The 27,381-nt window shown below is 46.5% G+C and overlaps 2 protein-coding genes and 1 long non-coding RNA gene across 3 annotated transcripts; all 3 read right to left on the bottom strand.

The window, feature by feature from the left end:
* Nucleotides 1–2,238: 2,238 nt before the first annotated feature.
* LOC115330457 lies at nucleotides 2,239–4,290 on the bottom strand. Its single transcript, XM_029992285.2, has 6 exons — nucleotides 4,255–4,290; nucleotides 3,422–3,478; nucleotides 3,192–3,266; nucleotides 2,879–3,087; nucleotides 2,559–2,718; nucleotides 2,239–2,360 (listed from the first exon to the last, which is right to left on the bottom strand). Exons 2-6 carry the CDS (start codon nucleotides 3,465–3,467, stop codon nucleotides 2,239–2,241), a joined length of 612 nt encoding a protein of 203 aa, XP_029848145.2. The 5' UTR covers nucleotides 3,468–3,478; nucleotides 4,255–4,290.
* A 7-nt stretch (nucleotides 4,291–4,297) lies between these two features.
* On the bottom strand, nucleotides 4,298–4,921 carry LOC120842203. Its single transcript, XR_005715883.1, has 4 exons — nucleotides 4,861–4,921; nucleotides 4,657–4,737; nucleotides 4,459–4,539; nucleotides 4,298–4,335 (listed from the first exon to the last, which is right to left on the bottom strand). It is a non-coding gene; the product is annotated as an uncharacterized LOC120842203 (long non-coding RNA).
* Nucleotides 4,922–4,971: 50 nt separating this feature from the next.
* Nucleotides 4,972–8,738, bottom strand: LOC115331751. The gene is made up of 5 exons (XM_040213228.1): nucleotides 8,552–8,738; nucleotides 6,002–6,193; nucleotides 5,729–5,923; nucleotides 5,526–5,597; nucleotides 4,972–5,114 (listed from the first exon to the last, which is right to left on the bottom strand). Exons 1-5 carry the CDS (start codon nucleotides 8,583–8,585, stop codon nucleotides 4,972–4,974), a joined length of 636 nt encoding a protein of 211 aa, XP_040069162.1. The 5' UTR covers nucleotides 8,586–8,738.
* Nucleotides 8,739–27,381: the final 18,643 nt, after the last annotated feature.

The following is a 27,381-nucleotide window of genomic DNA, read 5'->3' as shown; positions in this document are numbered from 1 at the left end:
GATATTGCCGCGAGCGCAGCTGACCAAGCAGGCAGCGCGCTCCTGGCCTAACGGTTATCGCGCTCTGCTATTACGCAGAAAGCCAGGATTCGATTCCTGGCCGCGGGTACGCATTGTTGTTTTCTCTGATCTTACGTACTCGTAAATTCTAGAACCGTGTTGCTAATTCGAGGTTAAAATGTTCTACTCGTTCAACCTTCTACGCCGACCATTCCAGAAGCCCACGCGTGTACAGTGCTAATCGCACTTGTCTATAACGCGCGAGCGTGTGGCTTTTTCCGGAGAGCGCTAGACTCGTGGCATTCGCGGAAACTAAGCTAGTCACGTGGCGTAACATGGAACGGCCCACTCGAGGGGTGTCCTGCCCACTCTGTCAGTTTGATAAGCGATAGAAGTAAAGTGCTTTGTGATACATTTTTGTTTTTTGACGACGACATCGTTGATACGCCTTCATGATTTAGTTTGTTGCTTGTTCGAGTAGTGATGTTTGTAAAAAGCGTGCGAGCAGCCTTCCGCGTTCGCCGCCAGCAGATAGAGTGGGCAGGACACCCCTCAAGCGGGTCGTTTCATGTTGCACCACGTGACCAGCTTAGTTTCCGCGAGTGCCACCAGTCTAGCGCTCTCCGGAAAAAGCCGCACGCTCGGGCGTTTTAGACAACTGTGATTAGCACTATACATAATGGGTGCTTCCCGTGGCGAGCCAAGGCAGTCTCGCACCACCGCTCGATCCTGCGGTTTCGCCGGCATCGACGCACGCGACGCTCTGCTGTTTTCTTCTGTCCCCTTTTTGTTTTCGGCGCAAGTACGCCCAATTAAACGTTTAGTTTCTTCAGTTATCATTGCCCCATCAATTGTCATTCGTGACATTTTGGTGGGGGTGCGGGGTACGCATGTCCGTTCAGCGCACCCCTACGAGGGCTCGCAGTGCAAGTCCGACCCCAAGCCCCCGAGGACCCAACGAAGAGAGGACCGAGACCCGGTCAAGTAACCGCAACCTCGGCCTACCCCCGGAATATGGACTACTACCGGACAGGACAAAGAACCTATCGAAGCCGACAATGAACACCACGTCGCAGCCAGAGAGAACGCCACCGACGTCCATTGTCTACGTGCTGGCCCCACCAAGGACGCCACCGAATTTCAGTGGCAATCTTGATGAAGACGTGGACGACTGGTTGGCCAGTACGAACCCAGACAACACAAATGTATCCCAGGGACGTCCTACGGAAGTCCCACCGGGATGGCAGCGACATCCCAGGGATATCCCAGATTCCCCCCTTAAACTTCCCGTAGACGTCCCAAATGGCACTGGAAACAATGGCATGGGAGGTTCCCACGGAGGTCCCGTGGACATCCCTTCGCACTCTCACGGGATGCGAGTAGGACTACTTTGGGAGGTATTATCCCACATTGGATGGCTATGGGACTTGCACAGGACAGCTCATTCTGGTTTGCGGATGCCATTTGAAATTACTCGAAACCACTGGAGCCAGTGTACCAAGCCGCCAACACAGGCGATGTGCATTCTACATTCTGGTGTAAGGGAGAGATGGCATGTGCTGTTTTGAAGGAAAGTAAATCTCACTATGGTGAGTGTTAGGAGTTTTACAAGGCATGACAACTGGGGTCTCTTGCAGCCTCACAGCTGTAAATGCAGTTCTTACTGAGGATGTAGCCAAAGACCCCTGAAAAACAGCATCATTACATGCATGATATACTGATTATCAAGTATTCATTTAACAAAATGAGTGCCTCCTGTTTACTAGAATGTAAAACACACTGCATGTGAAGACGGCCCTTTTGCAAGACTCCAGATGAGGTACTCATTAACAAAAAGGCAACTCAAATCTGTAAGAAAAGGTAACATCTATTTTATTTGCACAGACCATTTCCCGGCTCTTGCAGACTATCCGTAGCTTTCCGGCCATCTTGCTTTCACAGACCCTCCCCGGGTTCTTCCACATCCCTAGAAGATAGAAGAACAAGCTGATAAGCTGAATTTCCTGTTGAAACTGCCTTGTTGAATGTCTGCTTTAATTATTAATTATTCTAGTGCGACCATGTTTGTAGCTATTCAGGTAGACACCTCAACCAAAGCAAATGCAGTTCATTTGAGAGTGGTATGCTCCATTCCTTAATATGTTCCGAACCGTGGCCATATATTTCAGAGTTGGACATGCAACATGTAATTTCATGAACCTTAACATTGCAACCTCAGCTTAACACAAATGAATAGGCTTACTTATTGCAATGCTTTTGAAGCCTCTCCTGGGCATGGCGCAGCCATGACATTGTAGTGGCTTCAACTTCCTTCAGGGTACCAACAGCCACCTCCTTCGGCTTGCTCGCTGTAATGCAAGCTGTAAAATATTTTAGGGTTAAAATCTAGCAGATGCAGATGTGTTACTTAGCTGCAGCACCATGTCTTATAGCATGATTTTATTAGTTAGAGCCAACAGGAAATGAAATTAACCAATTGTAAATGAGTTTCTCATAAACGTTCCACACACACGAAGTAAAAATCATGAATGATATCATTACACTGCATGGGTACATACCACACATCACCTTGCAGAACTCTAGACTGGAGAACTTTCCCTTTGTCTTGGTCCCATACCATGTGAAGGCTGCCCCCACTTCGTGGCAAAGCATTTTGCGAAGAATTCGGGCAGTTTTATCTTTCGCATCATCACCCCCAATTACTTGCATCTGCTGCTTCTGAAATAAAATACCAAAGATAGTAAATGTGAACTTGCTGGACGTGGGGAATGGGTCGCCTCTACTGCAGGAGGGTGTGTGAAGGCCTCAGAGGCCGTACAAAAAGTAGTATGGATTTATCCTCCTTATAAAAAAGAGTGCATCTCAAACGTGAGCTAACCAGTTGGACCCTTTTTTGTTCGCATGCAGTCAACTCTTTCTCAAAGGCAAGGAATTCCTGTAGGGTCTCGAACTGTGCAAAGCTTAGAGGTTCAGCAGGTGGCCCATCCACATGGTGTAACATGTCGGTGATCATCATCAGCTGCTCAGATTGGTGTTGTTGGGTTTGTCTCATGATGTGTAGCGACTTCAGTACCTGCATCATAAAGCCTAGAACGAGTGCACACAAAGTTGTACGTAAGGCGACCCCAGCAGACGAACATATGTTAGAGCAAGAGGTATCTAGTCTTAAGAAAACAATTGAATGTCATCACCACTCAACTGCTGGCTGGATGTTGATGTACTCGGGCCATGAGTGTAAGGCTGTCCGTCTTTCAAAATGTGATCACCTGTGAAACAGCAAAAGTATGCTTAAATAGGATTTGAAGCACCATCTGAACAATGTAACATAATAGTAAGAGAAAGATTTATAGTGTGTGCTCAAATAGCAAAAGGGATTGTTTTTTTGAAAATGGGATATGCCACAAAAATTTGGATTTATTACCGTGTTCTTGGCTTGCTTGCTCATGTCTCGGAGTCAAAGGGGACATGGAACGGCCTCCTGGCAAAGAAATTGAGCGCAAATTGCGGTTCAAGCCTGATCTGTATAACAATGCACATCCACAGTAAACAGGTTCAAACTTAGTCCCAAATATTGCAAATAGACTAAGACTAATAACTTATGTGTCCATGAAGACAGTTAGTAACCCTCCGCTGTCTATAGATGGAATGGTTCCCGGGAGAAAAGAGATATGTAACAGAGCTCTTCTAGCACTGAATTACCACAATAGGGCAGATATCAAAAGGCACTCGAGATAATAACTTCCAAAGCAGTGAAATCAGCCAAACGAAGCACGGACTATGCTGGTTTGTAAACAAGTTCCCTCATTAAAGCACAAGTTAGGTTCCTGTCTTCCATAAACAAATCAAGCAAACAAAAAACAAACTTTTTTCACCATGTTCCCACCAAGCAGGTGACTTGCTCGCTTGACTGCGAGGCGACGTTTCTTTATGGAATGCACGGCGAGTATCTGATGGAAAAATCTTGTGTGCACTATATTAGAAAGTACCGTAAAATACTGGGTGTTCGCCCATTCCACACTAAGCGCCCACCTCCAAATATTGTAGCATCTCAAAGATTATGCGCAGTACAAATATAGGTGAAATTGATCACCTAACGAGAATCCCCCATTTTTTCGCGATTATCTCCAAATTTTGAGAGGGCGCTTGCTCGGTACATTACGGTATATACAATTAAGGCAATATCACCTTAAAAAAGGCAAAGCTATCCTGGAAAAGTATTGAGAAAAAGATCCAAAAGTGATAAATGTTTGTTACCATGTGTCCGCTCTTTAGAGGAATCACTGGTTGCTGAACGGCACCGAGTTGACAGCTCTCCACAAGGCTCGCGGCGACAGCCTGAAAGAGAAATTATGCATTTTCCGTACTTGAAAGATAATACAAGAATGACAACCTCACGATGGAAAAGTTATCCTGGAGTGGTGTTGAGAAAAATCTCCAAAAATAATAAATGTCTATTACCATGTGTCCACTCTTGAGAGGAATAGTTGGTTGCTGAACGGTGTCGAGGTGACAGCTCTCCACGAGGCTCACGGCGACTGCCTGAAAGAGAAATCATGCATTTGCAATAAATTAAACATAGTAGAAAGACAACTCCACCACAGAGAAGCTATCTGGGAGTGTTGAGAGAAAGCTCCAAAAGTAATAAATATCTATTACCATGTGTCCACTGTTCAGAGGAATAACTGGGTGCTGAACGGTGCTGAGGTGACAGCTCTCCACGAGATTCATGGCGGCTGACTGAAAAAGAAACCAAACATTCACCATACTTTAAACATGATACAAGAAAGACAACCCCACCACAGGAAAGCTATCCTGGAGTGGTGTTGAGAAAAAGCTCGAAAAGTGATAAATGCTTGTTACCATGTGTCCACTCTTGAGAGAAATGACTGGTTGGTGAACGGTGCCGAGATGACAGCTCGCCATGAGATTCACAGTGACTGCCTGAAAAATAAACCATGCATTCACCTTACTTTAAACATAATACAAGACAACCCCACCACAGAAAAGCTCCAAAAGTGGTAGATGTTTATTACCGTGTGTCTTCTCTTGAGAGAAATAACTTGTTGGTGAATGGTGCTGAGGCGACAATTTCTCATGAGATTTACGCCGACTGCCTGAAAGAGAGACCACGCATTAGCCGTAGGAGCGATGAATATTTCGTACCATGTCTAGCCTCTCCACATGAATTCTTAGACATCGGAACTCTGCAGCGTGAGGACAAAAAAGATGACCACAAACACAAAGCTCCGTGTTGTGTCCATCCTTTTTGCCCCCACTCCAGGGTTACTACGTCTATCCTTTACTAGTTCGCCTGCCTACTGGGTTCAACTTCAATGAATCCTTGGTTGCTGATTGGTACCGAGGTAATGGATCAGCCTTTAAAAAGGCGGTGGCTGCCTAAAAAGACATGATGAATCCATTGTCGCTGAAATCACATGCTAAGAATACAGCACCAACCAAGGAATATTGAAGCAATTCTGCTAAGGCATTGAAACAAAGCACCAAAAGCAATTAACATTTACTACCATGTGCTCGCTTGCCGGAGGGCTTGTAAGTCTTTTCTCGAACCTGGGGCACTTTACGTCTGCAGCGGACGCCTGGAGAAATAAACATGCCCGAGTTATATTTGAAACAAGAACTTGAAGAACTCAGACATGTGAAATGTCAAAAAGCAAATACCTTCCGTAGAGGTGCGCTCAGTTTGCTGCTTACGGAGTAAACCACTCACTTTTCGTTGTTGGTTTAAAGCATGGTGGAGTTGGCGGTTTGGGTGGCTGGTAGGTCTCTTCACCCTCAGATTCAGTTTCACTATACAAAATCCTCTTGGCTTTTTTCCTTCTCCCACGACCCATCTCCACGTCGCTACAAAGGTCCGATGTCAACTCGGCCGTCGGCAACTTGCTTCTGGCTTTCTGGTAAGTGTCTGTAAAAAAGAAGGGATTGCTATGTCTCCACCAAGCATTCAGTTGCTAGAATATCTCGAGCAGTTTTTTCCACTTACCATACCATCCTAAGGAAGCAAAACGGGATTTCTTCCAATCTGGCTGTGGCTGGGCACCTTCCAAGGTGAGAGCACCAAGATTCTTGTGTGTTGCAGTCGGCCAAAAGCAGTCAGCCCCATCCACCCAGTTTAAATGAATAACGGCGACGGTATTGTCACCAACGAATTTGACAACTCCAAACTTTTTGTCATCTAGATAAATAAAAAAGAAATATTCTGTCAACAAATGAAGATTGCAGATCAATATACAACCAAAGTTGAAAGAGGTGACATTACTGCAAATGAAGTAAAGGAAAGACAGCAAATTTCCCCTTGTAAGGCATTCGGACACATTTCTGGGCAACATCTGAAAGTGGCCACGATTTGGTGACGGAAGGGTTACACGCCAGCACAACACCAAGCATTGACGACGGACAGGGGTGGGTATACAAGTCACTTGAGCTCTCGAACCGCTTGCCGATCACCAGTGCCTGGCCAGACGTGGAGCAAAAAGCGAAGTTCTGGATCATGATGATGTCACCATCGTTGAGCATACAGGTGTTGTCATTGATGCGAGTCCTCAACGTAAATTTGTGAGGGATTTGAACAGCCTTGTATTGAGGGCCTTTACATCCAACAGACAGTGGGCCATTGACATGTTCATGAAAAAAGTGATTTTTATCCTTGAACATTGTCTTCACAAACATACTTCTGCGCTCAGTGATTCTGTTGTAGAGTTGCTCCAAGGGTCTCTCGGGTTTCCTTTGAAAGACTTTCAATGTCCCCATAAAGTTCTCAAAAGGGAATGCACTCCACCCATCCAAGGGTCCATGAGTGCGTGCATCATTCGCAATGTGGATAAGGTTGTGCACGTTATGCGACACCTTATCCTTTCCATACAATGAAATGTAGGTCTCGACAAAATGTACAAGCAGTTGTTCAGAATAGTCCACATACTCAAGGCAAAGTTTTGGGCTGCTGAGAATTGTGATGGCAGCGTGCAGAGTCATGAAGTTGAAGAAGAAAGGCTCTGGAACTCTCGAGTAAAGAACAATGGGCCCTGTGTATAACACAAGCAGCCGAAATTCTACCGCCTTCCAGCGGTCTAAGTCGAGCAGACTTCTGGGCTTTCGACCAAAATCAGAACAGATGTACCGTTCAATCTCAAGGTTGGCTAAAGATATAGCATCTCGTGCAGCCGTGCCTAACCGACACCTGCTGTCACCCTTGAGCCATAATCTCAGGAGCTTAGAAACCACACCTAAACAGACAAGGTGCATATAGTCCAATGGAACGTTCTTCACTAGATCAATAGGAAGCTTTTCCAGTTCAGTTCTTTGGAGATGATGTTCCTCTTGTGCATGGCTTCGGAAACGCCCATCCGTTCTCAACGTGGCATCAAGCTGCGGAAAGCACATGCGACCATTGAGAAAGTCACCTTCTGTTTGGCATTTTGTACAACTGAAGTAACCATTGTGGCCCTTGATGCCGAGGACATAGGACTTTGCGGGAGCATCACAGATGAGCGCAGAAAGCTCGATTCGCAAATGCCTGCCCTTGAAGATTAATCCGTCGCTCAGTGCTTCAATGATGTCGGACACAGCAGGCCGCAGAAATTCCTCCGCACAAACGGCTTTTGATTTGCCATAGTAAACACCAATGGGAAAGGGGTCACATTTCCCGCAATTGGTCACATGGCATAGCACAGGCCAGAACTGATCACGGGTGCTTTTTGTGAGCGGAAGACCGTCAATGTTTACATTGATCTTGATGACGTCTGGCACAAAACGTGCTCGTTTCAAAGTATCGTCAAGTCCTTCCTTCACACCGAAATGGCAGTATTTGCCGGCTCCCATCTTCTCTACACATGCCTTTCTGGGGGTTTTAAGCAGTGATCTAGCACTGCCGGGGATTGATGCAAAACAGGAATGAGTTTGCAAAATCTTCAGAAGCTCAGTGAGTGCGCGGTGAGGCGTAGCCGTGTCAAGAGCCCAGCTCCGGAGTTTTCCTACAATCGATTCATGAACGTCCGCATCCTCGCAATTTCTCTTCTCTTCATATCGAATCGAGCTCTCCGGAATGTTCTGAGGCTGTAGGTCAGCTCGGTCGAATTCATTTGCCTCCGAGCTCTCAAACTCTGTGCCTGAGCTCTCCGGATTGTCCCCAGGCTGGAAGTCAACTCGGTCGAATTCATCTGGCTCCGAGCTCGAGAGCTCGGAGCCTGAGCTCTCTGAAATTGGCTGAGGCCGGAGGTCAGCACGTTGGGCTTCATCTGGCTCCAAGCTCTCGAAGTCGGAGTTGAATGTTGAAAGCAGATGGCTCCGCTCTCTTCGGCCATGCTGCTCTTCAACCGGGATCGAGCCGTCGCCAAGCTGGCCCACTTGGAAAACTTCATCGGCCGTTAGAGCATGCAGATCTTCAAAGGCCCTTTTACGCGCTCGCCTATAAAACGTGGTCTTTGGAGGTTGGTCCATCGGTAAGCAGGTTACACACCACGGCCTTTGCGTGCACACACAAGTGGCAAGAACACGCTTCCCGCACTAAGTGGCACGTGTAAATACAAAACGTTACCTGGAGTAGCTCGTTGATTTTCCATGCTTTCCATGGGTGCAGCAACGCGCCAGGGGTACCAACGGTATTCCAAGCTCTGCTCAACTGTCTGTCAAATTCGCGTCCGTGTTTGGTTTTTTTCATTCAAAGACCAGAACAATCGGAGCGGAGAAAATAGCTAGGAGTTGAAAGCGAGGACCGGTTTCCGTTTTTTGGCGCGAAAGCTGCCAGAGCATGACCAATGTGGCCAGACTCCAACTGACTTCGGTTGTACAGTAGTTATACATGCTTGGTTTAGTAATAATAAAACTTAGTATGTACACGTTAATTAATTTTCGCTACCTCCCTCCACACTTTTTTACAGTAGTGCATAGTTTAAGGAACGGACTAATACTAATGTCTAACGTTTTCGTTTTTTAAAACATTTGCAGTACCGAAACTGAAACTAAGCTAATTTTTAGAGGAAACTCCAAGTGTATGTGCTTGTGCATTGTATTCAAGAGATGTCAAGCCGAACTTATCATTTTATGTGAGAAAAACGAAACTGGCCCCATTACGGAACAAGAAAAAAAGTTCTTCATGGTGCTTGTCCCCGTGTCCAACACGAAGGCACCCTTCGTGTCGGACCGTCGAACGCGGGGTCGCACGTGCATATACTTGGGGCGTTGTACCGTTATCCGACAGACCGCTCGCTGTCCACCTTTACCATAATATTTTAAATTTCGGACGTCAACACAGAAAAACCTGCGTAGACTCTAACGTAAAAAAAAAAAAAAAAATTATTGTTAAAACTTTTTGACCCTTTAACATCCCCAGTTCATCCGGTGACCGATTTCCGAGGGACATCCCACGGGGAAGTTTTCGGGATCATTCACTAACGGATGTCCCACGGAGGTCCTAGGGATATTAAAATTGGAGTTTGCGAAGTCGGGAGGTTTTTGGGACATCCCTGGGATACGGTGTGTTGTCTGGGAACGCTTCGCACGGTTCAACGGATGGGGTCCTGAGCAGAGCCTGCGAAATGTTTAGTTCGCTCTGGAAGGCACTGCACGCACCTGGTTCATGAACCACGAAGCGTCAATTTCGTCGTGGCAAGATTTCCAGGCGGAACTTCAACGCACTTTTGCCAGCCAGCAGCGACTTCAGCGGGCCAAGAACTTCTTCAAGCAAGAAGCCAAGGGCCGAACGAGAGCGTCACAAGTTTATTCTAGGACGTTCTCCGCCTCATGAACCGCGCCGACCCAAACGCTCCTGAAGAGAAGAAGCTGCGGTTCTGATGCGAGGAGTAAAAGAAATCATCTTCCGAGTCCTTGTGCGGAACCCGCCTATCACCGTCCAAGTCTTCATCACCGATGCAACAAATATCGAACGTGCCCTTCAAGCACGCGCCTCCCACTATCAGAGACTCTTTGGCTTCGCTGCACTCTCGCAGTAGAGCAGCAACACCCCGGACATATGCGAGATCATCCGGGACGTCGTCCGGGAGGAAATTAAGAAGCTCCTGCCTGCTACCCACCAGCCGGCTTCAGTGTGAATAGCCGAAGTTGTCTGCGAGGAAGTCCAGCGGGCATTCCAACCTGAGGCTCCTGCCAGCGCAGCAGCACCCGAGGAGCCCTTTTCGACCTACGCCGCGGTAGCTCGAAGACCGGTGCCAGCTGCCCAGCAGTACTCGACGCCACTACGACGTGTCCTACCAGAGCCAGACTTTCCGACGTCGGGAAGGGCAACCCCAGTTTGTCCGCACTGGACAACAGGCGCCAAAAAAGACGGATGTGTGGCGCACGGCCGATCGACGGCCGCTGTTTTACCACTGCGGCGAGGCCGATCACGTCCACCGGAGGTGCCCGTACTGACAAATGGGCCTGCGAGGCTTTGCGCCGAGCGACCCGCGACCCCGCCTTGAGGAGCGACCAAGGGACATCGAGGAGTACCTCCGACGACCCCTGTCCCCGGTGCCGACTCCACCCCGAGGTTCCCGTTCGCCTTCGCCTCCACGTGCGCTTTCGCCCTTCCGCCGCTCTCGTCGGGACGGCCTGTCGCCCCTATCTCGTGGGAAAACTAAGTCCGGACGCCTGGAGGTGGCGTTGCCGAAGACGACCGAAGCAAAGAGCCTCCAAGAACGACGGAACGCTCGCACTCTCCCGACGCCCCGCATCACAACGACGCGCCTGCATCGGTGTTCAATAACCTAAACGTTATCATCGACGGTCACGACGCATCGGCACTCCCGGACGCCGGAGCAGACGACTCAGTCTTGCGTGGGAGGCTCTCTCGCCGCCTTCGAAAAGGGACGAGGCCGTGGGAGGGGCCGCAAATACGAACTGCTGGAGGCCACCTCATTACGCCTGTCGTGAGGTGCCCTGCTCGAGTCAAAATGCACGGTGAGACGTGCCCTGTCAAGTTCCTCGCTCTGCAAGATTGTTCGACGGATGTTTTCCTCGAAATGAACCTTCTCTGCGAGTATGGCGCCGTCATCGACCTCGGAGCAAACCGGCTGACGCTACGAAAACCTGCTCCACTACCGCAGAAACCCAAAGCGACGTCATCCGCGGTACGAGTCCTCGCAAACCACGTGAACTTACCGCCGCGGTCAAATGTGTTTTCGTACCCGTCGGGGTCGATGAGACTTTTTGCGGCGACGTTCTGCTCAAAGGAAGCCTCCAGTTGCTTCTAGGAAGAGCGATCGGCATCGCAAGAGGCGTCGCGGAGCTCCAACACGGACACACTCTCGCGCTCGTAACGAACTTCCGACAGGAGGCCCAGCACCTTACGAAAGGCACCGCCGTAGGTCACGCCGAGGAACTCCCGGACTCAGCCGGAATCGCCGGAATATCAGAACCCTCTTCGTGGCCGCCCAAGACAACGCCGCCTTCGCAGTTTGTCATCGACCCAACCCTGCCTACTTCCCAACGACGGCAACTAAGTGACCTTCTCGCCGAGTTCAATGAGTGCTTCTCCACGTCATCAAAGATGCGCCAAACGACCGTTGCGAAACACCGAATTCTCACTGAAGACAACGCGCTTCGTGTTCATCGCTCGCCGTACCTTGTCTCTGTGAAAGAGAGAGAAGTCATCCAGAAGCTTGTTAAAGAAGTGCTCGATGACGACATTGTCCAGCCCTCAAGCAGTCCGTGGGCTCCACCGGTAGTCCTGGTGAAAATGAAAGACGGGACTCTTCGGTTCTGCGTGGAATATCGCCGACTGAACGCCCTAACAAAAAAGGACGTATACCCGCTGCCACTCATCTACGACACTCTGGACCGGCTGCGCCACGCCCAATACTTTTCGTGGATGGACCTGAAGAGTGGGTGCAGGAAGATTGAGGTCGACGAACGCAATCGTGAAAAGACTGCCCTTGTCACGCCGGATGGGTTGTAAGAATTGAAAGTGATGCCGTTAGGACTGTGCACAGCACCGGTGACTTTCCAGCGCGCAGTGGGCATCGTTCTTTCTGGCTTAAAATAGAAAAGTTGTCTCGTCTATCTCGATGACGTCGTGGTACTCGTAAGCGACTTCGACGAGCACCCGAGACGTTTGCGAGCCGTGCTACAGGCTATCCAGAATGCCGGAAGCCGTCAAATAGTCGGTTCGCTTACCGCGAGCTAAATTCCTGGGCAACGTCGTGAGTGCTTAAGGTGTAATTCCTGACCCTGCAAAGACATCCGCTGTCGCCGAATTTCCGAAGCCATCAGACAAGAAAGCCGTACGAAGATTTCTTGGGCTGTGAGCTCACTACAGACGTTTTGTTTGCGACTTTGCCAAGATTTCTGCACCGCTCACGCATCTAACGAAGGGCGACATGAACTTCCACCGGGGGGGCGAGCAAGAACAAGCGTTTAAACGAACTGAAGGAAAGACTCCAGTCGCCCCATATCCTCGGACACTTCGATCCATCAGCGGAAACGTAAGTTCACACAGACGCCAGCAACACCGGGCTAGGTGCGGTGCTCGTCCAAAGACAAGACGGAGCAGAGAGGGTTTGCTTACGCAAGTCGGGCACTGTCCAAGGCAAAGCAAATTTACTCAACAACCAACAAGGAATGTCTCGCTGCCGTCTGGGCGTTAACGAAGTTCCGCCCGTACCTGTACGGGATCCCGTTTCGCGTAGTCAGGAACCACCACGCTCTCTGTTGGCTCGCCAACCTCAAGGACCCGTCAGGACGCCTCGCTCGCTAGAGCCTTCAACTGCAAGAATTCGACGTGACCATTGCGCACAAGTCTGGCCTCAAGCATAATGACGCCGATTGTTTCTCTAGGGCCCCAGTCGAAGCTACTCCCGACATCACCGACGACGACGATGACGCCTTTTTTCTCGAAGCAATTACAGATACCGGCATGGGAGCACTTCAACGAAACGACCCCGAACTTCGCGCCGTGATCAACCACCTCGAAGGTCAAGGAAGTTCTGTTCCGCAATTCTTGGCCCGAGATTCGCGAGCTTCATTTTGCGGCGAGGCGTGCTCTTCAAAAAGAACTTCGGAACCAGCAACCCTGCCTGACTGCTGGGTGTTCCTGACAGCCTGCGAGAAGAAATCTTTCAAGCATGTCACGACGACCCGACGGCTGGACACCTTGGCTACAGCAGGACGCTCGCCCGAATTCGTGAGAAGTACTATTGGCCGAGACTCCCGAAAACCGTCAATTTGTATACACGGTCGTGCCATGAGTGCCAACGACGTAAGAAGCCTCCGACAAAGCCAGCAGGGCTCCTGCAGCCGATATCTGCCCCGACTATGCCCTTCCAGCAGGTCGGAATGGATTTACTTGGGCCGTTCCCAACATCGACGCAAGGAAACCGTTGGATTACCCTCGCGACCGATTATCTTACACGATACGCCGAGACAAAATTCCTTCCGTCGGAAACAGCGGTGGAAGCCGCCAAGTTTTTCGTCGAGTCTGTTCTCCTTAGACATGGTGCCCCCGAAGCTTTGATAACCGACCGAGGGTCATCGTTCTTGGCTCAGCTCACGCAAGAGATTTTTTGGGTCAGCCACATCAGCCATCGTCGGACCACCGCGCACCATCCGCAGACCAACGGCCTAACGGAGTGTCTCAACAAGAGGATCGCCGACATGATCTCCATGTACATCAACGTCGAGCACAAGACGTGGGACAAGGTGTTACCATACGTCAGGTTCGCCTACAACACCGCAGCTCAAGAAACAACCGGGTTTACACCATTCGAGCTGCTGCATGGCAGAAAACCGACGACCATGCTGGACGCGATGCTGCCCCATGAGCCTGTGGATGAGAGATGCGACCATGCCCATGCGGTCAGTCAGAGAGCAGAAGGGGCTCTCCAACTAGCTCGCCTTCGAATCCACAATCAACAGCGACTTGACGCACGCCGGTATAACCTTCGTCACCAGGACGTCCACTTTCAACCCGGAGGCCGGGTATGGGTGTGGACACCAATAAGGCGCCGCGGACTCAGCCAGAAGCTTCTTAAACGCTATTTTGGACCCTATAAGATTATTCGACGCCTTGGCGATCTTAACTACAAAGTTCTACCCGACGGAACGCGCCCATATTCAAGACACCAGCCACGACCCGAGGTGGTGCACGTCGTCCGGCTCAAGCCGTATTACGAACGATCGAACTTTGGACTCTCGTCAAAGAGTGAACGGTGGACTGTGGCTCAGGTCTCTGTTATCCTTTTGCTGTGGATCTGTGTTTCCGTTTTGTGCTGCATCGAGACGATGCACTTCTTTAAAGGGGGAAATAACGCCGTGATCGCAGCTGCCTAAGCAGGCAGCGCGCTCGTGGCCTAACGGCTATCGCGTTCTCCTTCCACGCAGAAAGCCAGGGTTCGATTCCTGGCCACGGGTACGCATTTTTGTTTTCTCTAATGTGATGTTCTGGTAAATTCGAGAACCGTGTTGGCTAATTCGAGGTTAGAATGTTCTACGCGTCGAGACTTCTACGCCGACCATTCCACGAGCCCACGCGTGTACTTAAGGGGCTTCGCGTGGCGAGCTAAAGGCAGTCTCGCTCCAGCGCTCGATCCTGCGGTTTCGCCGACATCGACGCACGCGACGCTCTGCTGCTTTCTTCTGTCTCCTTTTTTGTTTTGGGCACAAGTTCGCTCCATTAAACGTTTAGTTTCTTCAGTTATCATTGCCTCATCAATTGTCATTCGTGACAATATAGTCTCGGAGGTATGCTGGAGGCGTTCGTTTCCTTGGCATACGGGCTGAAGTTGCATTCTATCTTACAACGTACTATTCATTTAAGGTGTGCGTTGAACGAGCTGGTTCTTCAACACCTTCGGGGGATCCCTCTAGAATGTTCAGCATGTTTTTGCCGCGATTCTGTTTCCGCTTGGTCTGCTAACGCCTGTCCTATTGTAGTGCCCCATAACTTGACTGGCTCGGTATCTCTTACGACAAATCTTCGTAACTGTTGTAAATTAGCTAGTTTTGGGTTGGATCTGCCCTCTATTGGGACGGCTCTTTTCAGCAACGCAGTACTGCTTTCTTTTAATTATGCGATTTCGTACGGTCCTTCAAAAAAAAAAGGGTGCAGGGTTCTACACCGAGATTTTTTCATGCATTATATGATGTCACAGACGTTAAAACAAGGTGTTCTCATGTCGGCTTTGTATCGCGCTGCGTCTGGCTATTTTCCGAATTGAGCTTTGCAGCGCATCGGCTCCTGGCAAGGTTGAGCAATCTTTCGGTTTTGGTAAAGTCATCAATAACGCTTCCAATGTTTAGTTCGCCTGGAAGTTTGGGACTATGCCCGTGCATTAGCCAGAAAGACTGTATCGCGTTGAGTTCTGTCTTGTGACATTAAAGGCAGCTACTGCATCTTGCAATGCAATATGCCAGTCGAGACAATTGTCCAGAAGTTTTCGTAGGACTTGTTTAATTATTCCTATCATTCTTTTAATAAGACCGTTCGCTTCCGGCCGATAAGGGGGAGGTCTGGTGCGAGTCACACCGAAAACGTTGATTATTTTTTTCTGTGTTTCGGTTCACAAATACTCTTCCTAGGTCTGTGAAGATTATTTCCTGTACCCCAAATCTTGGGATCCATGTTTTTGTCGAAAAGTTTATGCAGTCAATGGAAGCCATGTTGAGGACAGCTGTTATGTCAACGTAACGTGTAGCGGGGTAAATGTACAATAAAACGTGGGTATTTCCTTCTTTGTCTACTGTTGGCCCGAAATGACCAAGCGATATCACTTTGTTTGGTTCGCCGGGGATTTCTCTTGTTTTGAGGCGTCCTTCGTCTTTGGTCACGGACGGCCACCAGTGGCGCTTCAAAACCTGTTCTGCGTTTTTCTTGTGTCTATATGTCCGACCTGATCATGGAACAAAGACATTGCGATGTCGCGCTGTGGTAGAGGTACACCGATTTGCGTGCTTTCTCTTCCATTGAATATCAGGTTTCGTACGAGGATCCCGTAGTCAGATCGAAGAGACTGTTCTTCTTGTTTCGTAGTAGTTTAAGACGTTGGCATTCCGGATCAGACGTCTAAAACTCCTGAGGCGTGAGTCCTGACTCAGCACAATCGCCAAGGACATGAGTGTGCATCCAGGCCCCTCGTTGTTGATGAGGCTTTCCAGGGCTTTGTCTGGCATGTCAAGTCGTGACATCGTGTCTGCTGCTCCATTGAGTTTTCCAGATTGGTGTACAAGATAGAATTTATATTCCATTAAGTCGAGTGTCCACCTGGCTAATCTGCGGTTGATTGTGCACTGTTTCACGAGGTACATAAGGCTCATGTTGTCCATGACAACCGTGAATCGAGGACCTCCACGAACAAACATGAAGAATTTTTCAGTGAAGAGCCATGCATTTGAGAGTGTTCGATATGAGCTCTAAGTCGTGCGATTGAGACTACGGCTTGCATATTCCATTACTCTTTATTTCTTTCTTTTCTCGAACTTGAGCGAGAACGACTCCCAAACCAGTTTGACTGGCGTCGACATAAATTATTGTTGGGTATCCGTACCTGAAGTTTCCGATCATTGGAGGACTTGTTAAAGTTGTCTTCACGTCATTGACGATCTTGTCGTGAATTCTAGTCGAGATGAAATCAGTGTCACGAGCCACCAAGCCATGTTGGAGGGACGTGATGGCAGAGATGACAGAGAAGCAGAGAAGAAGAAAAAGTAGGTCGTTGACCTCCCTTTTGAGAAACTGGCGATCAGCAGGAGAGCACCTATACCGGCGAGAAGTGACTTATGTTGTCTCTGAGATAATCAAATGTTCAAAACGAAGATAAAAAACAAACGGGGGCCATGAATAGACCCTTGGAGAACGCCAGAATCGGCAAACAAATTCTTGAGCAACTATTATCTATTCAAACACGGTTGGAACCACAAGACAGGTAAATTTGAAACTATTCACACAATTATGCAGAACAACGATATAAAATTAATATATGTAATAATAACTCATGGTTTACTTTATCGAAAACGTTGGACATACCAAAATATATACAATCAATGTGACCCGTGTTCATAACAACAGAGGCACATAAGTTCAAACGAGAGCACGAATTAGTTTAAGCTGACCGTCCCGTCAGAAGAACCTGCTGGCAAGATACAAATTTTAGCCGAAAGTAAATTTGAATTTAGTTATGCATAACGCGTCTTAAAAACTTAGTAAATCAAGGCAATAAAACTATAGGGTGATTGTTATTGGTAATAGAGGCGTCACCACCTTTGAAAATGGGTACAATCACCGCGTGCTTCCAGACCAATGGAAAAACACCGGTACTCAAAGAGAGGTGAAAGATTTGCTTCAACATAGATCAAAACAATTCACTTCAACACTTAACGATAACAGATAGAATGGAATAAGGCCCACAAGATCGTTTTGGTTTTAGTTTTTTTATAGCTTCAGTGATTTCTTCGAAATCTAATATAATACCAAGCAAAACGTAGGGGCAGTTGATTTTATTATTCGTGGGGTGATTGACTTGTTGAAGGGTGGAGCCACAGTCACTGAACTAATCGGCAAAAAAAATCTGCAACCTCTACGGCGGGGAAAAGATATTTGTCATTTTGTGAGTGTGTCGTTTGGGTTGAAGCTACGCCCTATTTGGTCAAGCTTTGACAGCTTACCTTCAGAGTACAGCCCTTTAGCTAGAGCTTGATCAATGTTAAACTGAATATAGCATAAATATGGCCAGTTCATTTAAGTAGTCTGTGAAAGTGATTTGGTTTACGCAAGCTAGTTTTTAATTTTTTGGAAAACCATTCGGAATAAATTAAACGCTTGAAAATCCACTAAGGCATAAACAAATCAATCGCATCTTTACCAATCAACGAAAACGTCTCAGTCACCGTTTTTGTGTCTGTTATTGCAAGAACCACGCTCCAATCAAGCTTTTCGAAGTATCTGTACATGCTCAGATGATCTCCTTGGGCATAGTTGTAAATCGAAAAACTACAAAATATTGGCTTTTTTTGTGAAAGGTAGAATATTAGCTCGAATGGTGGCTAAAAACTCATATATTCACACTAAGTAATTTATAACAAGGGCCACAGAATCGACTGATATGTTAGATAAAAAGAGGTCGACAAGGTCAAGAACATTTACGGCGCTATTCTCAATGGTGTTAAGTTCATCAAGGCCACAGTACTTCTCATAACTACGATGTCGGCGGAGACGTAAATATGTCGCCACGATGCCCTTCGACGTTGTTGTTAACTGAGTGGTCATGACGAAGCCCGATATCATTCTCCATCGTTAAAGATGGCGACCCTAACTGTCGTGCTACAAAAGAGAAATGGAGCAGAAGAGGAAAACGTGGAGGCAGCAGGTCCGAGGAGAAGAGGGGAGGGGGGGGGGCGAAGGAAGAAGAGAGGTTCTTGTTCGGCGGTAATCCGTCCAGGTGGAAGCACACCCGGCGACGTCCCGAGGGGGCTACTGTCGGGTGAAACATCAGCTTGGCGGTGTGAAACCAAAGCGTCAACATCCGGCATGAACGAGGCATTCGGCAGCGACCCTTGGGAACGATTGACGACTTCGGCGGTGTCCCGGAGCAGAACATCCGCAGAACATCCCAGACCAGCATCAAGGAACACCCAAGGAACATCACCGGGAACGACTTCGGCGGTGTCCCGAAGCAGAGCATCCCAGACAATCACCAAGGAACACAAGGAACATAACTCATAAACAACCAAGCGCTGCTGAAAATCAGACAGCACCAAGATTTTCAGCCACACGAGGACGGACTGAAAGTGAGACAGCTTCTGACTTGTACATTTGTGAATAACTAGAACGTTTCTTATTTTTATTTATTATATATATATATATATATATATATATATATATATATATTGATCAAAGCTCACGGTGCGACTAAATTCCTCCTTCGGCGGTTTGACCTGAACCTATAACATCACACTAACATATGCGTCTTTACTGCTAGGTTTGCCAGCAAACCGCGCCTTTATGTGGGCAGTTCCTACATCGCCACGGGGGCATTATTGTAAGGAGGGGTGGGGGGGGGGGGGGGCATATAATATAAAGAGATCACTTGTTTTGTCGCTCGAACACTGAGCATGAAAGTACGATTGTATGAAAGTACGATTGTATGAGCATGAAAGTACGATTGTACCACATAAATATCAACACAATAATGCAGTACAAAACGAAATTCGGACCTCTAATATTATGAGGTGTTTAATAACAAAGAAGAAAACATGGTATAGGAAGTTTCAGTGACCACGTTTTGTATAGTACAATTCCAATCATTAATTGAAGTTAAAAAAAAATGAGTTGGTAGACATTTGTGTTCTGAACCTAATGTCTTTAATTTTTAGTTTGTGATCTACTCTCGATGGATGTAATTTCTTGCGTGCATATTATTCTCCTTCGTAATACCCGTTTGCTAAAAAGATATTTCTGGAAAGTTTTATTCTGAGAAGCGTTTCCGTAAATCAAGTAATTTCCAATTTAGTTCTTGATTGAAATTCGTTAAGCTGGGGAGAAATTTGTAATATATGTCACAAAATCAGCAGCTCTGTTTTTGACGCGTTCTAGCTTCAATATTTGCTTTTAAAAACGTGGGTAACACACCGGGTACGCCTACTAACTAGATTGACCTGACGTTGCTCGTGTATAACAATTTCTTGATGTCTGATAGGGCCGCTTTGAAATTTCGTCCAATGAAGTTTAAAATGGGGTTGGCATTCATTGTCATTGCGTCTATGTGTTTAGTAAAGGAGAGATCGTTGTTGGGGAGATGCGGGTCGAGAAATATCATCTAGTTTCATATAAAAAGAAAATTGTTCAAAATTCGGCCTAGAAGCTGCAGTACAAAACAACTTGACCGAAATACAGCGACTCGCGAAAATCCGGAAAATAGACATTTTCGAGATCGCGTCCCTCCGAGCGTCCTCGTCGGCCGCCATTGCCGTCACTTCGATAAGGGGTAGCAGCCCTACTTCTTTCCCTTATCTTCTTCCATAGTTTCGTAACTGGGTTAGAAATAATTAGAAAAAAAATCATTTTCCCGCGTTTGATGGGCCTCTAGTGGTCTTTTAACACCACGTGACGTAAATGCGGCACTGCCATTGGCTACCGCCCTGGAGCACCATGCTGTGAACCGAGAGCATAGTTTCCGGTCGCATCACATCACATATTGTCTCAATCGAGAGCTAAGTTCGCCATCAAGAGTTTTTAACGATGGGTGGCGTCGAGAAACGCCGCTTTCGTCTTTGCAAGAGCCGGTCTCTGTGACCGTGCAAGGGAAAGGGCAAACGAAAGCGCAGAAGTGCGAGGAATGAAACGGACCCACCCGTGGACCTACCACTCCAACAGAATGGTGACGCGCCTTCGAGCTCTTCGATCACCGCATGCGCCTATCAATTTGCTCTTTGGAGCTCATGAAACACGTGTCGGACTTTGTGAGGGTTTTAAAAAAAAAGAAGAAGCGGTTCGCATTTCGCGATAATCAAAACACTGAGCAGGGAAGCAGTACAAACGCCGCTATCTGCGAAAGTGGAACTTTCACGTGACTTGTGAGTGGCACGACATGCGGCGCATGTGGCAACTGCGAACTCGACGTTGTTAAATTCGAGAACAAACACCAGAGTCTTGCATTTTTGCTAGAGCTCGAGTACACGAACCTTGCGTGACCTTCCGAAGTTCCTTCGGTTGTGTACACATGGCATCGTACTGACGCTGCTGGCCATGAAATGTGCGACCCGGAAAAATGCAGTGGAGGCGCCCGAGACAGCTTCGCGGTCAAAGTAAAGGCAGTGCTCGCAGCGCACGCGATTGGCTTCGGTCATGACTATGAGGGCACAACCGACGCTGCTGGACAGTTCCAGTCTGGGGGTCGAAAGATAGACCTTTGGGACTATATCATCTCCAAGTTTCCCATGGTTTGAGTGAGAAGATTGGTGCCTCGTAGAAAAAATACACTTTGACACGCACGACATTTCCGCTGTAACTGTCATTTCATTTATTTCATTTCATTTCATTTATTATCCATTTTTAAGTGGGGTGACAGGGACAAAAGGTACTTAATAGCACCTGACCAAGGTCCCGAGCCCCATACAGGTTTCAGAGCGGCAACCCAGATAAAAGCAATAAAATAAAGAAAAAAAGAAAAGAAAAAAACACACAAAAAAAACAAGGTCGCTTACACATTTCTATTCAATATGTTATTCAAGCTTCAAAATATAATCCTTTATTCTTTTTTTGAACGTATCTATTGAATTTACTGCTTCAGCTATTTCCAGAATTGGAGGATGCATGTTTAAAAGTTGGGAAATTTGCTGTGTTAATGTTTGTTCGCCATAGCTTGTACGTGTTTGACCTCTAGCATAATCCACACGTCTTAATTTGTAGTTAGTTTCTCTTAAGGGAAATTGGGTGTGAAACGACTCCGTGTCAGTTTTGAGATAATGAAAGATGGCTTTTGTAAGGTTGAACATTATTAATTGTTGTATAGTAAGCAAGCGATGTTTTTTTTTTTGTTTTTTTTAAATAAGCAGATGTGTGATCGTTATAACTTAAACACTCGATATAACGGATCACTTTTTTCTGAAGCACTAGTAGTTTTTCAAGGTTATTTTTAGTTGTCGTACCCCAAACCAATGAGCAGTAATGTAAATGAGAGCGAATAAGTGCATAGTATAATTGGAAGTTAAGCCATGTTGGTAATAAATATCTTAATTTGTGTATTGTGCCAATTGATCTGAAGAGTGTTATAGACAACTTGGACACATGAGTTGTCCAGTAGAGGTGTTCATGAAACCATACACCCAGGAACTTTAATGACTCCACCTTCTCCAATTTGTAGGAGTTAAATTTTATATCTATGTCGTAGTTAAGCATCTTATTTCTTGCCCTAAAAACAATATATTTAGTTTTTAAAATATTCAATTCAAGCTGGTTTGCAACTAGCCACAGTGATAAATCCTTTAACCAATCATTAGCTGTGCTTTCAAGATACTGGAGGTTACTATCGGAAAAAAATACATAAGTGGTGAATTGTAATCGAGAACTTAAGTAACTATTAATTATTTGTTCGCTATGCCCCTTACACCATACATGTTTAGCTTTGTTAGTAGTATTTGATGTTTAATTGAATCAAAGGCTTTTCGGAAGTCAAGAAATATTCCGATGGTAAACTGTTTATTTTCAATGTTTGTAATAATTTTATCTTTAATATTTACAAGTGCCATTTCCGTCCATTTATTTCTTTGAAACCCAAACTGCTGCTCGGAGATTATATTATATTTTGTGAAAAAACTAGTCAGGCGATTATTAATTATTTGTTCTAACATTTTCGAAAAAATAGGAAGTACAGAAATCGGCTTGTAATTATTGAGGTCATTCCGTACACCACCCTTATGTACAACGCAAACGCGTGCTACTTTCATTCTGTCTGGAAAGCGATCAGGTAGCAGTGATGCGTTGCATATGTGTGTTAGCGGAGTTAATATTAGACTGGAAATGAACTTAATTGGTTCAGCTTTGAGACCGTCTTCACCTGGGGCTGTACTGTTTTTAAGGCAAGCAATCAGGGTACTTATTTCTTCCTCGTCCGTAGGAAAAAAGAAAATTGAGCTAGTTACGTTATTACGTATATATGAAATGACATTAGCTGCATTGGTTGGGGAAGACGAGCATGCTCCTGATGTTAGAAAATGAATATTAAACAAGTCTGAGAGCTGTTTACCTTCGTAGCTTTTGCCGTCAATTTTCAGTTCAGTAGGAGGTGGATCACCAGGCCTGGAAATCAAAGTTCCTACAGTGCTAGAGGTTTTCTTAGGGTCACCTAGGATGCGCATAAATTTACTTATATAATATTCGCGTTGTGCCTTCTTTAGGTCCGAATTTAGTTTGTTTTGAATTTTTTTGAACTTGACAATGATATCTTTATCTCTTAGCTTGATAAATTTATCGTATGTGGAGTCTCGATATTTTATTGTCTTATATAGGGTAGGAGTCACCCAAGGCTTTCGTGACTTCTTATGTTTTTTCAAGGGTCTTAGCGGGAAGGCATGGTCATATAAAGGTATGAACTTGCTCAGAAAAAGATTGTATGGTATGTCTGGATCACTTTCATTATATACAAAGTCCCAATTGATATTAGACAGCGAGGAGTAAAACATGTCAAGGTTTTTTTGCTGATAGGTCGGTAAGTTATACAAGGAAAAGACATGGAGCTTTTCCTAAGTCTCTTAAATCAACAAAATGTTGGCAGATGGTCGCTTACATTCCACGTTAACACCCCTCCTGTGTGTTCATTAGGATTACAATTCGTAATACACAAATCGATTACAGTAGCTGTTTCCAGTGTAACTCTTGTAGGTATATCAATTATGTTATGAAAGCCATAGCACTGTACAATCGCTATAAGGTTTATACACGTTGGCTTAAAGACTGTATATCAATATTAAAATTGCCAATTAACGTTAACTGGAGACCTAGAGACGTAGCGTAATCCAATAGACTCTCAACAAACCCTAAAAAATTTGCACTACAACCAGATGGCGGCCGATAAATCACAGCTGTAATTATATGTCCGTATTTAATGACCATACACTCATAATCGCAGCAGATTGAGGAATATTCAGATAAAACAGTGTAAATAAGGTTGTGCCGAATATACAAAGAAACCCCCCCCCCCCTCCTCTTTTGTGTTTACGATACATACTTTCAGTCTGATAGCCATCAAACAAAACAGCGTCATCTTTGCAGGTATACCAAGTTTCGGTGAGCGCTAGAACATCAAACATATGTTCAACTGATTCAAGGAAATATCTAGGTCATCTTGTTTGTTCTTCAGGCTTCGTGCATTTAAGTGGAAAGAGATAGTCCTCTTTCATTGGTGGAAGTATTTTTTACAAAATGATTAAAGGAAGCAGAGTCATAATATGACCATTCTGTTTTGTTATCAATCATTTCAAACGAAAAACCGATATATGCTATCTGTAACTATTTAATTTCTATTTTATCTTCTGAAGATCGTCTTCATTTTCGATCTTGATAGCACGGTCGCCCTGTCTCCTACGAACAAACACATTTCCTTCTTTTTGCCATGTGAACTCATAGTCCTTTTCTTGCGCCTTTGCCTTTGTTAGCCACAGCAGTTTCTTGTTCGCCGCTGTTAGATTGTCAAACATGCGTATGCTAGACTGCCTTTCACGCAAGCTTGAGTTCTTTTCAATCCACTTTTCTTTTGTTGCTCGTAAGTTGAAACGTACTACCACGACAGGGATCTTATCAGCACGAGCTGGCAAGCGGTGCATGCCCTCGACATCACTTTCAGCGAGTTCAGGAAGTTCCAGTTTGGCCTCGAGTTCATTTACAGTGTAGAAGGTTCTCGTGTTCTTTCCGCGGTAAGCCATGTATTTCCAGATTCTGTCGACGACTGTATTATTCTAGGTTGTTTACACTTAGTCTTAGTTGTTGGACGTCAGGGCCTCCATTGTTTCTCTCTATGTTTTCAAGTCTACTTTTTATTTCAGCTATTTCTTTGTCCGGTTCTTTAATATGCTTAAAGACTTCATCATGTTGGTCAGACATGTGCTGAACTGATTTTTCGATGTTTGTGATGGTTTCTTTCAGGATCATTAGTGTGTCAACCTTTTCTGTTTTTGTCGCCAGGCTTGTGAGTTTTACGTTGATTTCGGTCAACAGTGTAGCGACATCAGATTCCTGATCCTTCTTGCCCTTTTGGGGATTTTGGGTGTATCTAACTTATGGTTTCCGGCATGTCGAACACTTCCAACTTTTGGCTTTATGAGTCTTTTCATCCGTACCACCACAATTCCCAAAATGGTAACCGTGACCAGATTCCGAAAATGTCGCAAAAACACCATTCACTGGTAAAGATTTGTGACATGCTAAACAAAGACCCTCGTCCTCCATGACACAGAGGCGCACACAAAAAAGAACGGCTCAGCAGTGGCAGCAGCTACGAACCTTAAAAATGTTTTTGCAAGAAAATTACACCAACCTGTAACGATGAAAGCGACGTTTTAGCTTGTTACGACAACTGGTCTGCTGCCACTGCTGAACGCCTGTAAGGGCCGTCCTCCCTGGCCGCCTGCTCTTGTAGCACGACTGGTGTGCCGTAGGTGACGCAAGGATGACGTCTCTCAGATGCAGCCAATCGTCAAGAAGGTCCTGGCCGATGATCCTTGGGTGACGTGGGTGACGCGGGTGACGCGACGTTGAGGTGGTATGAGACGGTCGTGAAGAGCCAGGGTGATAAAACAGATCTGGAACTATGAAAGCGACGGTTTAGCTTGTTACGGCAACTGGTCTGCTGCCACTGCTGAACGCCTGAACCATATCTCTGCTACCGGTACACCCGGCCGATACCCAAGCTATGGCCCTGCCCGCCAGTCCGTTCACTCCGCCCCTCTTCGACTGGCTTGGGTACACTCCTGCCCGGACCCTTATGTCGCAGGAGGCGGTCGCTGTCAAGCCGCTACTTCAAACCAGCCAAACTACCACCTTGCTGAACCTAGAATTCAACTGTCTCATCATCTGGCAACCGGAGACATTATGTGACCTTCATCACGAGCATCTACAAAAGCCTGCCCGAACCGCCTACCTGTCGGGGCATGACATTAAAGCTGAAACTGTCGTGGGAGCCATTCATCTGCTACAGGTACTCCCTGCAGCTACCCCGCCGGTGGCCCTGCCCGCCAGTCCGTCCAGTCCGTCCGTCTTCGACAGCCTCAGCGACACTCCTGCTTTGACAATTTCGTCTCTTGATGCAGTGGCATTCAAGCCACTACTTCAAACTGGCCAAACTTTCACCTCGCTGGACCTGGCGTTAAAGGTCTCGACATCGGGCAACTGGCGACATCGTCTGGCCTTCATCACGATCATCTACAAACGCCCGCACAATCCGCCTCCCAGACGGGGCACGACATTTCCACTAGAACTGCCATGCGAACTATTCATCTGCTACAGGTACTCGTGGCCGCTACCCTTCCGGTGTCCCTGTCCGCATGTCCGTCCTGTCCCCCCCTCTTGAACTGCCCCAGTGACACTCCTCCCTGAGCTCTTTCGTCGCTAGACGCATGTGGCTTTCAAGCCGCTACTTCAAACCGGCCAGACTATCACCTCGCTGAACCGGGCATTCAAGTGTCTCAGCGTCTGTCAACCAGGAACATCATGAGACGTTCATTACGGGCACATAGAAATGCCCGATCGATGAAGAAAAAATAAGCAATTAACACTGGGACAACACAGTCACATCTTTAAACTAGAAACGAACGATTAAAATTACCACGGAGAGCAGCCGACTAGACCCAAAAGGAAAAGGGGAATAAGGGGAGAGAAAGGGAGAGAAGGGGATATAAAAAGCACGAAGAGCAAGCCAGAGAAGGTTACCTCTGCCTTTACATTGACCGCAAAGCGAACAGCCGACTAAACCTTTCTCGGTTTAGTCGGCTGCTCGCTGTGGGAATTTTTAATCGTCCGTGCCTAGTTGAAAGATGTGGTCGTGTTGTCCCAGTGTTAATTGTTTATTCTTTCTTCATCGATCACTTGAAGGAACACGTTCTTCTCCCAAGAATACAAAATCCCGCCCTCTCCACCCCCCAGTCGGGGCACGTGGAACTGTCATGGGAACGATTCATCTGCTACAGGTTGGGTATCTCAACAATGCCGCTTGAAGCCGCAATGGTTTTCGCTTTCTTTTGATGATGTCGTTCCCCTACGACCTGTCAGTGTAGCACCAAAATAGTTTGATTTGTGTCTTCAACTGTGCATATGTCGCGATGAGTTACCATCTTCTGCTCTTAGCATCAAGTCATATTGAGATTAACCTTGGCCCTTACAGCACAGACCACACCGCTATTCCGGCATCGCTGGAAGGTATTGAAACGAGCCAAGCATACATTCTTGCAGCAATTGCCTCCTTGCACAACGATCAGTGAGCGGCTGTTGCTAGGGTCAATATACCTGACGATATGATTACTAACATCGAGCTGGATATTACAGTTATGAAAAGTGCACCAGCTCTGCCACAATCACCTAACAACCCCCTAAGCCCCATCCCATCGGAACTTTTCAAATTGAAAGTTAGGTGTGACGTTGAAGAAAGCCGTCTTCTTCTATTAAACTTACTTTTTTTCGGATTACCTGATTCTCATATAAAAATGTGGCCGAAATTACAAGAAAAGAATATGGATCTCTGCTTCCAAAATCTGGGCATCCAGCTTGACCCTACAAATCTTGAAAGATGTTCTCGCCTATACCGTTTCACAGAAAACAAAAAGCGCACAATAAATGTAAAGTTACTTTGTTATCAAGACAAACCATTTATTTTGGTGGCCGGTTCCAAACTGAAGATTACCACTCTCGCCGTCCGAGAGTATTATTCGTAATCAGTTCTCCTAGAGCGTGGA

Source organism: Ixodes scapularis, unplaced genomic scaffold, assembly GCF_016920785.2.
Source record: "Ixodes scapularis isolate PalLabHiFi unplaced genomic scaffold, ASM1692078v2 PGA_scaffold3__209_contigs__length_174095766, whole genome shotgun sequence".
In the NCBI taxonomy this organism is placed as follows: Eukaryota; Metazoa; Arthropoda; class Arachnida; order Ixodida; family Ixodidae; genus Ixodes; species Ixodes scapularis.
Note: the sequence above shows the minus strand (reverse complement) of the source record. Positions and strands in the feature narration are given on the sequence as shown.